The sequence below is a fragment of the Centruroides sculpturatus genome, unplaced genomic scaffold (genome assembly GCF_000671375.1).
Source record: "Centruroides sculpturatus isolate CEXI.00-Female unplaced genomic scaffold, Cexi_2.0 scaffold239, whole genome shotgun sequence".
NCBI lineage: Eukaryota > Metazoa > Arthropoda > Arachnida > Scorpiones > Buthidae > Centruroides > Centruroides sculpturatus.
The window spans coordinates 665,133-677,122 of NW_019384979.1; the positions used below are offsets into that span (position 1 = coordinate 665,133).

The 11,990-nt window shown below is 32.7% G+C and overlaps 1 protein-coding gene across 1 annotated transcript in view; it reads left to right on the forward strand.

Moving 5' to 3' along the window:
• Positions 1 to 10,342, forward strand: part of LOC111632739 — a 57,893-nt gene extending 47,551 nt beyond the window's left edge. Inside the window, exons 10-17 of the mRNA XM_023377253.1 lie at positions 4,749 to 4,800; positions 6,428 to 6,514; positions 6,605 to 6,795; positions 6,901 to 7,051; positions 7,951 to 8,058; positions 8,130 to 8,230; positions 8,303 to 8,414; positions 9,521 to 10,342. Of these exons, the coding sequence (XP_023233021.1) occupies positions 4,749 to 4,800; positions 6,428 to 6,514; positions 6,605 to 6,795; positions 6,901 to 7,051; positions 7,951 to 8,058; positions 8,130 to 8,230; positions 8,303 to 8,414; positions 9,521 to 9,865 (1,147 nt within the window). The 3' untranslated portion in view covers positions 9,866 to 10,342. The remainder of the gene's footprint in view (positions 1 to 4,748; positions 4,801 to 6,427; positions 6,515 to 6,604; positions 6,796 to 6,900; positions 7,052 to 7,950; positions 8,059 to 8,129; positions 8,231 to 8,302; positions 8,415 to 9,520) is intronic.
• The last annotated feature ends 1,648 nt before the right edge of the window (positions 10,343 to 11,990 follow it).

Here is an 11,990-nt window from a genome sequence, read left to right on the forward strand (position 1 = left end):
TTTTTTTATAAAACTCATCTCTACACTCAAAATTAAGTTTTTGCTACTTTGTAATAATTAATATATAATAAAATATCATAACAGAAAATCACAGACAATTTTAAATTCTTTTACTGGGAAAGTTACAGATCTCGTTGCTGGATTTTTTTTGGAGTAGTCAGGCCCTATCCCTCACCAATTGGCACATCATGGGCCTGGACAAATCCATAATGAGCTTGCCAAAAAAATGTCCTCTTAGTGCCCGTGGAGTAGGAGGAGTTAAAAAAGAAAACATAGCATTTTAAATTATTTTGTTAAAACTAAAACACACAAAACCATAAAAAGAATAAAATCAACTAAATTCTTTTTTATGTTAACTGAATAAATTAAATTTTTTAAACAAAAAGTATATACAGTGTATATATATATATATATATATATATATATACATATATTCACATGTGCAAGCAATAGTATATTGTGGTGTAAAATTTTGAATACCAAAAGACAAAAACAAAAGCAAAGCAAGAGAGAAGCAGGTTTAAAATACTGCAATTAATTCTTTCTGTTTTGTTCTCAAAGTGGTAATTAACAGAGGATTGAAGTCGAGCACCAGAAGGAAACTCTTCAACTTGTGATTCTGAAGATCTCCCTAGTATCTTGAGGCTGTTTCAATACAATTTGCTAAATTGTCTGAACCAAATCAGATGTGGTTTCTTAAATTGAGGTTATGTTCTAAGAAACAGATTGATAACTTCTCACCAAAAGCCAACAAAAGAACATTACATTTATATATGGCATTGTGTATGGAAAAGTGATGTTTAAGACCAAACAATCTGCCAAGATTGTATCGGGCTATATGATGGCTACATTTAATAATTATAGAGTAATTTTACCTACAGGTAGGCAATTAAGTCACCATAGGCAATAAATTTAATAATTATAAATAAATTATTTAATTTAGAAAGTTCTAGAAGAAAAGAATTAGCCCAGAGTTGGACTTGAACCAACAACTCTTGCATACCATGCAGACTCATTGCCAGTTACACAAACCTTGGTTCAATCTTTGCCTCCGGAACTATTAATAATTTAGATATAATCATACTGGTTACTCATGTTGCCATCTGGGGATGTCAGTTTGTTTACAGTGGGAATTGCAGGTTTGAGTCCCATTCAGTCAATTCTTTTCTTCCAGAACTTTCTAAATTAAATTTTAAATATTTATTTATAATTATTAAATTTATTATGAGATGGTGACTTAATCTTACCTCTAGGCGAAATTATTCTGTATCTAATTATTAGCCATGATAACCCAATACAAACCAGCAGATCATTTGGTATTAATCAAGAATTGGGTTATTTAATGTTTACATTTTGTTGTATTTAAGCACAGTATTCTTATTAAAGAAACTGCAACATAGTATAAATATCTTATATTAAGTAAAATTCTTTTATTGCAAGAATGACAATGACTTATTCTTGTAATGTCATTGAGTACCTAGCTGTTTTATAAATTCTGTGCACTTCCTTACACAGTAACATACAGTATATACCCAATTTTGTATTCATATAGGTACTATCATTCCTAAATTTTAAGGATTTTGACTGTCAATAAGTCTAATTTATTTGTACTTGCAGTATGGTAAAAAGGTCCTCTTACTGCTATATTTGCCATGCATTAATTCTAGATTTAATTTTTAAATGTGAATCATGATTTAACTGAACACTAATGGCAAGTTAATTCTTGAATTACAAATTAAGATGTACGCTGTTTGAATGTTTCATAAAACGATGTGGATCCATTCAATTTTTATGACAATGTTGAGATTTCCGAAGTTGAAAATATGAGAATATAACTGATGTGATAAATATAAATACATTTATTACAAATAATTATATCATCACAGTATTTCCAATTTAAAAACTTTATACATTTTTTCTGCTTAATTATTGTTGTTATTATGTTGGGTTTAGTGAATTATATCTGGTTGACACCAGTGGCTATGTACTATGCCAGACCAGAGACAAGATATAGCAACCGAAACAAGACAAAATTTAAATAAGTGTGTTAGTGTGTGTGAGTCTGTATTCAGGAATTTCCTAACAATATGACATGTATTCAATATAGTGGCCTTCTGTAGTGTGATGTATGTGTTTCTATTCAATTGTAATGTTCCCAGGCTTTTGTATAGTGTGTGTGGTATCACACCTGTAGAGGAGAGAACGACACGTACAATAAGCGCCCTATCCATTCTCCACAGATGCCTTATTTCCTGGGCTAGTTCTGTGTACTTGCTGATTTTTTCAGTGCGTGTGTTTTGTATATTGTGAGTGGAATGGATATGTCTATAATGTATGTAATTTTATTGTGTTTGTCAATGAGTATGATGTCTGGTCCGTTGTGGTAAATTATTTTATCTGTGATTATAGCTCTGTCATACTACATTTTGTGTGTTGTTTTTCAATACTGTCTGTTGAATGTATTTGTAGTATATGGTTCATGGATGTCTAATAATTTGTTTCTTTGCAAGTTCTTGGTGTATTATATTTGCTTATTATTATTATTATTATTTTCATGGTGGTGTAATTTTCAGGTAAAAGTAACATTCTGTATCAATATTCATTATGTATAATTTGTCTTTCTATTTGTTACTGCATTTGCTTGTTATTTATATTTTGCAACTAATTCTAATAATAATTATCTTAAAATTAGTAGGCATATAGTTCCTTTTCATCATTAAAATTACTAAATCTCCTGATAGTTTACATATGACAATTTGCACAGACATGTCACAAAGCATTCAAACAAATCAGAGAATTTGTAACATAGCTATTCACATTAATTCAAGGATTATCATTATGTAATCCAGTGTTATAAAGAGTTTTAAAAATTTTGGGCTACAATCACACACACCTGCTGTGCACTAAGCATTTCAATTTTTGAAATTTGGACTAAAAAGGCACAAGTTTTTTTCCTGGACTATAATCGGGCAAGCTCGTAGTGTTTAAAAACATCCAAAATTTTTGTCTTCTGTATTAGGTTCACCAGTAAGCATGGCCAAGCAGTTCTATTGCCTGAACACTGTGAGTTCGGTCGTGGATTTGCTCCTTGCCAGGATAGGCTGGCCACTTGGAGTTTTCTGGGTTTTCTCCACATCTGTAACACCTGAATAGGAGCCAGTTACCCTTAAAAAGACCTCCCAAAAGGCATCTCCCAGACAGATTGCCCAAGTATTGTTGCCATAACTTAACAAAACAAAATCTTACGCATCCCATTTGTCTTGATGGCTGAGCCAATTATATAATTTTTTTTATTATGAATAAATACCTAAATTAACTATTAAAGATGAAAGAATAAATTTGCACATTTAAAAATCATTAATTTTTAAAATAATAAACATTTCCAAAGATGTTTTGGAATACTCATCTTTACCACAACACCGGAGAATAGTAATATAATTACCTCTTTCTAACCTGTTACCGGTGTGTCTACTAACTCTTAACGATCCAAAACGAATCAAAACTAACGTTTTCGAACCCTTAAACGGTTCTTCTTCAGGTTTTTTCGAATCTCTGANGAAAAAACCTGAAGAAGAACCATTTAAGGGTTCAAAAACGTTAGTTTTGATTCGTTTTGGATCGTTAAGAGTTAGTAGACACACCGGTAACAGGTTAGAAAGAGGTAATTATATTAGATGTTTTGGAATTTATCTTCTGGTACAACTGCTAAAAGTGTTAGGAGAGAGAGACCATAGATGTCAATTACAGGAAAAATTGGATTTCTTTTTTGCTCTTTCTGCTCTGAGGGCATAAAGAGGGTACTTTTTTTATCAAACGTATTTGGAATTCGGCAGCTTGGTGGTGAGAAATGGAGCACACCACATCCAGAAAGACCACCCCAAACAATTTCTGGGGTTTTTCGAGTTCTTTGAGTTCATTTTCAGGTCCCAGAGTGGTAAGCTGACACCTTAGCACTTGGCCATCCAGCCATCCACAAAAATAGGATTAGGGAACTCAGTTCTGAAGTAAACCAGAACCTCTAGAACAAAAGCAAAGGTGGCCCCACAAAGTCTAACAAAGATTATCATATAGTCCTGAAGGACATATTTATAAATGGATTAAATAAAGGGATAATTCTAAGGCTAGAAAAATCTACCACCAGCTAAATTTCAAACTAGAAGCCTTCTCGAGTCAAATTGTGATTTTTTTCATATGCATTTCTTCGTTGACAAAGGTACATAAATTGTCAGTTAAATAGAGGCATTGCCACTACTTCCCTTTAGGTCAAACTACAGAATTAGCTGTAAAATAACTATGATTTAACTGTTGTGTTTAAACTCATCCTTGGATACAAAATTCGGAATTTAGTTTATACTTATTTTATACTGCATTTAAAGCAATAACCTGTAAAACTAATGCCAAAAACAACTGTTTTTCCCTATTTGAATGCTACCAGTGTTGGATTTATTGATGACTGACTGAATCTGGGGTAGGTGGGCGTTGAGGAATGGCACTCGACATATTCGGGAGAAACTGCCAAAAAACTTATCAGGCTTTTGATTGCCCAGATTTGATCCCAGGTTTTCCATAGCAGTCAGCCAGTGCCTTAATCACTTTTGCTATCCAGCCCAAATTTTTTCTCTTATTGCATCTTTTTTCTTTTTGACATTCTAATACAGTTCTATGTAGTCAACAGTTTATCGTAACTTATAACTTATAAGTGAATAGTTTTCTGTATATATGAAATTAATTGATATCATTCATTGCAGGTCAAGATTAGTATGCAAAACTTGGCACACGTTGGCATCTCAGCCATTTCTGGTGAGTGTTTCATTTAAAATAAATTTTTCAATCCTCATCATGTATTTTATGTAATTCAAGTACTATCTGGACTTATTCTTTTATACCATCGGCAATAATTAATTAAATACAATGATAAATGAAGCTTATTATAAAACAATGTGCCATGTGTTTATGTAGGGCAGTGTTTCTCAACGGGGGTGATATTGCCCCCATGTGGGCGTTTTTCCATGTTGAGGGGGTGATTAGTAACAATTTATATTTTGAGGGCGAAAAACAATTTTCTGGGCGATATAGTAAAACATTATAGTAAGAATAATTAGATATTTTATTCGTTATATCGTACAATAATTAAACAAAAAACATTATACTAGTCACTAGTCTATTCGATGCAGTATGAATTTGGCGTTAGCCTTAGCCCTCGGCATCGTAATTTTGTAGTGAAGGGGCGATACTACATAATGGTTTTATTGATGGGGGCGATACTATGTTGAAGGGGACGACGATTTGTTAGAGGTTGAGAAACACTGATATAGGGGGATCGCTAACTTGGAAAATTTGAGAATTGACTCGGAATTGCAATGAATACATTCATGGGTTACCTGTATCTTTTTCATTACAAAGTGGCTGCAAAATTGTTTAGTAACCTCCCACTGGGAGTTGCCATAGATCTGTTGTTTCTAACCTTTCATGAAAATAAGAAATTTCGTATACTCTAATTGGCATATTTGGATTATATTTGTTTTAAGGTAGACTGGGAAGTTTATTCAATTAATAATTAAATTGCCATTTCAAGTAAAACTTTTTTGAATAATTTCTCCATTATTATTGATTTTAGTTATTAATTTTCAATTTAAATTACTATGGCATAACAACATACAAACAGTCCAGTACATTTTACTAATCGGACAAATGGCAGGATTCTTACCGGGAAATAGGCAATTAACCTGCCGTCTTGTATTAAATTTAATAGTTGAAAATAAATAATATTAAAATTGAAAACAAAGTCTATCAAAATAGCAGTTACCATTTATTCATCTTCACTATTCTGGAATACAACTTTTGATGATTGACCTTTCTTTGTAGGATACTTGGCTGGTAACAACAGAGACATCTTTCATTTAATTAGATATTTCTTCATTTTTTAAAGGGGAATTTTTAAATTTGTCAGCCAAGCAGACTACAAAGATTGATCATCAAAACTTTTATTTCGCAATAGTGATTGATTAGTGTGGCTCTATCCAAGTTAAGTAATTGATTGATCAATCTGACAGATTGGATGGAAGTCTGGGTAGTGTAACTGGCAATGCATCTGCACGGTATGTGGGAGCTGTGGGTTTGGATCCTGCTCTGGGCTAATGTTTTCTTCCAGAAAGTTCTGAATTAAATTTATTTATTTCTAATTATTATCCTTAAAGAAAGATATAGTCTAGTTGCCTCTCGTGCCAAATTGCTTATTATCTTGTTAATTAATTAGCCTTGATATAGCTCATTAAAAATCCAGCTGTCTGTTTAAAAAGTACTATGGCACTTGTTTACAAATTTCTTTCTTGGTAAGTCTTGAAAGAACTTCAAAATTACAGTTGTAGGTGTTGTTGTTTAGCTCCTCAAAGTATATGCAATTGAATTCATATATCTGTCATTGCAGTGGAAAAGCATCTGTTTGAATCATTTATGCATAACCAACTGGAAAAGATTTGCCGTAGCAGTTGACATTCACAACACAAGATATCTGGTAAGTCAGAATATTATATTTTATAGTAATCCACTAAATTTACTTTTACAATTTTTGACATTTTCACAAGAATTTGTATTAATTTTTAAGGATATGAAAGGGATGAAGAGCAAGGGGAAACCTTACGACATGTGGAGAAGTTTCGTTGATTATCTGAACTATTTTGAAAACATCACTTACATTGATCTGGGTAAGGTGCCCACTTTTGTCGTGTATGGCGTTGCAGAAATCCTATTGAATTTGAAAACCCTGAAGGCCGAATGCATTCAGTTAGGAAGAAGGTAAGCTTTGCAGCAAAAAAAAACATAAATTTTTGGTAATGAATTTAATTAAAACAGCAATAAATCTTTTACGAATTTGTTAAACTGCAACTTTCTCATTTCTAGAGATTCTTCCAATTGCCCCATCAACTTCAGTCTGTTGAAGAAGCTATTGAAATTGGAATTACTTCAGCTTAATGCTGTGGATGGTTTTGTCACACAAAACAACAATTATGGATTGATGCCTCTTCAGAGGTTTATCAAATTAAAATGTTTGGTAATTTATTACTTATTTTTTAAAATTAACTATAAAGATTTAAGTCCATTCATGTTGTGCAGCAATCTGATCCATAATGGATCAGATTGCCGCACAATAGATACCACTGCTTCTTGCTATGCTGTAATATTTGTTGATTTGTCAAAATTCAAACTGAAATATTAAAAACACAACAATTTAAACAGATTTTTCTAAATTTTCACTTAATTTGTCATAATTTTAGTTTGTTTTGATTGGATATGGCAACACAATACAGGAAATCTGCTAAGGGGGAGTCTCCTAGGAGGAGTTTCTATGGTAAACTAGTCCCTATTTAGGTGTTAGATGAGTGAAGAAAATTCAGAGATGTTTTCATTTAGTATATTTAAAAGTCAAATCAGTTTCTTTTGCCAATTCGGTAGTATTAAATGTTGTATATGTAAGCCTAAGCTTCATAGCACTATCAGATCTTTTGACAAAATACCTCGCTGTTACTTAGCAGTTGTAGTTACTCTTGGATGTTTTGGTTTCAGAATGTAGTTAAAAGGCAACTACTTGCTAATGACTACATTAACTGTTTAATGATCGGAAAACATTTTAGCTTCTAGTATAATAGTTTATAACTTGTACATGTGTGTTGTCATAGATGCATTTTCAGTTTGTGTTGTAATGCATTATAATTCTTCCCTTTTAAAATAACGGGAAATAAGTATTTAATCGATGTTTTCCTGCAGAACATCCGATTTGAGGGAACAGATTACTGATGTTAAGCAGCAGATTCCTGTGTTTAATTGGGTTCCTAAAGAGGAAATTGAATGAAAAGTTAAAAGAAATGTTAATAAAGTCTACTTAAATTTGGAAATATTCTTTTCCTTCAATTGCTGAATTTATCAAATCATTCAAAAAATTATTTTCTGTAGAGCATTACGACTCTGAAGAACATTGAAGGTGAACATTTTAAATTTCTGGAACAGTTAAAACTTCTGGAAGTCCTAGAGATAGGGGATTGTTACAACTGGAAGAGTGAAGTAAGTACTTCTTCTGTCGGCAGATAAATAAAAACAAATGAAATAATTAACTCTTTGTATTTATTTTGTAGAACTTTCTCTGCCTCAGAAATTTTACAAAACTTCGAAAGTTGCGAATTGAGAAAATGGGATCGACCGAAGGGCTAGTCGAAGCGTTATCAAATTTAACTGTGTATGTGATGCTCTTTTACTCGCCCATTTATAAAATTACTTGGTATCATTACTTAAATGTTGTGTTTTACAGATTAGAGAATCTTCATCTGATATGTTGTAAGACTCCTTCCTCGTTAGGTTCTGCTCTTAAAAATTTAACAAAGTTGAAGGTTTTGTCGATATGGCCGGATGCATCATCTTGTGTGAGTATACTTTTGGCATATTTGTCCTTAAAATTATGATTTTGATATTATTACAAGAATCAAATGAACGGTCAGATTCCTTTATTGCGTAATTGCTTGATATTTGAAATAATTACTAGATTGGTTGTATTTTTTATTACAAGAATTTGATTATAAGAGACAGCTATGATTGATAATGTAAGAGTGGATCAATAAATAACTACTTAATAAGAATTGAATGAAGCAGAAAATGCAGATGCGCTATGCACAAAAGGTATATTCCTATATAAGGCAAATGTTCGTAACCTTAGACATTTGTTTGCGTGATTGCAATGGGAAATGAAAGTGTCCAAAGTTGAACTGTGTGGCATAATCAGGTTTCTAGTCACTGAAGTTTGTGGTCTCACTGCAATTTATCAATGAATGCAACAAGTGTATGGTCTATACATTCTAAATCTTGTTAGATTAGTATGTTTGGACAAAAAATTTCAGAAAGAACTGACAAACATGAAGGATTTCTTCAACATGCAGCTACACTATAGAATGTGCAAATGGCAGACCTTGCGATCACAAACAGATGGTACTGCATGACATTGCAGCTGCAGCAGGACCAAGTTTCGTGCACACAATTGTGTATAAACATTGCATTTCAGGAAAGTGAGCACACAGTTGGTACCTTATGCTTTCAATGAAGAATAGACCCGGGCTTGTCCTTGGAATATCTCGCATGTTTCACCTACGGTTCTAACCTGTCACCCTGCAACTTTTATGTTTTTGGAAAACTGGAAAAAGCACTTAAGGCTCTTTGATAGATGTATTTATTGCTGAATTATTCCAGTCCCGCATTTGGTGTTGAAAGAACTTAAAGGCAGTGATTTCCCTCAGACACCAAAGTGCAAGTTGCAATCCAGAATTGGCTCCACCAGTGTCCCAATAGTTTGTTGAACAAGAAGACTTGTGTCGCGGTGGAATAAGTATCTGAACAACTGGAGAAATTTCTGTTAAAATAAAATGTTTATATTCCATGCTGTTGCTATTGGCTGGTTATTTATTGATCCATCCTTACACTTTAGTTGTTTTCTGGTTTCCCCTCTTTTTTTTTTTAATAATGTTGATTTTTATAACAGGCTTCTGCCACTAATTCCAATACTCTACAAGCAGTTACTCCCTTAAAAACTTTACAAGAATTTTGTTGGGTGATATTGTCGGCGGACAATACTCCGGGAGAACCTTCCGATGAAGAAAAGTTAGAAAATTGTGCCGAGTGTCAAGTGAACTTCGAAGACTCGAGTCTGTCGTTACCCTTTAGGGACGAGGGTTGCAAAAATTTAAGAGAAACAAAAAAGTCCTTGAACAAATACATCACAATCAGTGAACTCAGAGACAGTCTGAGCAAAGAGTTACCTCAAACAAAAATAAAATTCTTTAGGGTACCTCTAATGCTCTTGGATAAATATTGTGCCTTGAAGTAGAATATCTCATCTAGTCATTACGCATACTTAAATTATCGAAAAATCAAAAACACTATGTATAGAATCATGGATGAAAATGTTTCCAGTGATATGTATAGCTCATAGTTCAAAGAACTTGGTGATGGAGTGTATAGTATTTGCAATACGAAGAGAAAACCACAAGAGGTATTTTTTTTGATGTTTCGATTCATTTTTATCCCGAAGAAAACTTTGTGTAACTTTCATTTAGATTCATGCACAGGGTAAAACCATTCACACTTAATCATAACTCGTCGCAATTCGAAACATTATTACTCTCGAAACTAAAGTTTCGTGTTTGGATTGCGGCAATGCATTCCATAGAATTGACAAAATCATGGTATATAAAACTTATGTATTGTAAAAAGTTGATTATTGTTTTTATTTAGAGTGCATATTGTAAAAGAAAATTATACACACACACACACATATATATATATATATATATTTCATTTGTAAAATGTAAAACAAAATTTCTCATCTAATAAAATATCACTGCTATTATTTATTGCTTTCAAACGGAAGTAATTGTCTCAATAAAATTTATTTTCAAAACAATCAAATTCATTAAACCATCAGTCGTATGCTGCTTGTAACAATTAGTAAAATTTATTCTGACTATGAAATACTGTATGTACAAATTCTATCCATAAATTTACAAATTATGCAATGCAAATCAATTTGAGTTTGTGTATTTATTATGCAAGGAACTAAGATAAGGTGAAATTTTAGTGTGGGACAGGGATACATATCAAGCAAACATCATAGAGATTACTTATTAAAAACCTTATGTGGTGTAGTTCATATAGATGTACTGTACATATAACGAAAACATTTAACTGTATCTTTCCTACCTTAACATTGAAGAGGTATGGTAAAATACATTTTAAATAAATTTGTTTTTACATTAATTTGTTTTACATTTTAAATAAATTTGTTTTTACATACATTGCCATTGCATACTGTTAGCGTTTACAAAATTTTCAGCTTTTTTATAATCTTATGGGATATTTGTCCTTAAGTAGTACTGTATTTTGCGGACTATAAGACGCACTTTTTTCTTCGAAAAATTGCCTCCAAAATTCAGGTGCGTCTTATACTCGAAATTAATATAAAAATGTCCAGTGTTTGATTTAAAATTCCCGCCAGTCTTAAAAAATGGCCATATATTTGATGCTGTGGGAAACCTATCTCTATCTGGCAACAGCAGTGCACCGATGCGACAAACATGAGTTGCAGGGATTCACAAGTTTACTAACACTGTCTCCCTCCCGTCCCACCATCACAAACCCAGAACATTGTCTAGCCTATGATGCGTCATTGCAGTCTACGGTGCCAGTGAACTTGAATTGAAGGTGATTTGTGTTATCAATAACAATACAATATTTTTGTTAGTAGCTAGTTTCGCAATGGAAAAAAATAAAAGATATTCATATGATGCGGGCTATAAATTGAAAGTAATAGCATATGCAGTAGAACATGGAAACAGAGCAGCTGAGCGGCATTTCAGCCCTCCGCCAACAGAAAAAAACCATTTGCGATTGGTGGGCTGGTAAAGAAGAATTGAAAAAAATGAAGACTAAATGTGCAATTAGAGGACTGAATGCAAAATGGCCAAAACTAGATGATAATGTATTGAAATGGATTCAAGGACACCGTCAAAATGGCATTGGAATTAATAAAAAATTATTCAAATACACGCTCATAAGCTAGAGCTACAGTGGAACTTAACAGACTTTAAGGGTTGGTTGGTGCTACAGGTTTATGAAGCATCATGGACTTCGCATGCAAACCAAAACCAAAATATCTCAGATGCCACAAGAGTATAAAGAGAAAATGTTATCTTTCCATCGCTTTATTATTCAACCTCGAAAGAAAACCAGTGTGGAACTAATCCAAATAGTGAATAAGGACAAAACTCCTCTGACATTTGATGTGCAGAGTAACAAAACTGTTGCCATGAAAGGTGCTAAAACTGTAACTATAAAAACAAGTGGACATGAAAAAATGCACTACACTGTTGTTCTTTCATGTTGTGCTGATGATACTAAACTTAATCCAATGATCATTTTCAAGCACAAAACAATGCCAAAACCTTCTGAAATAC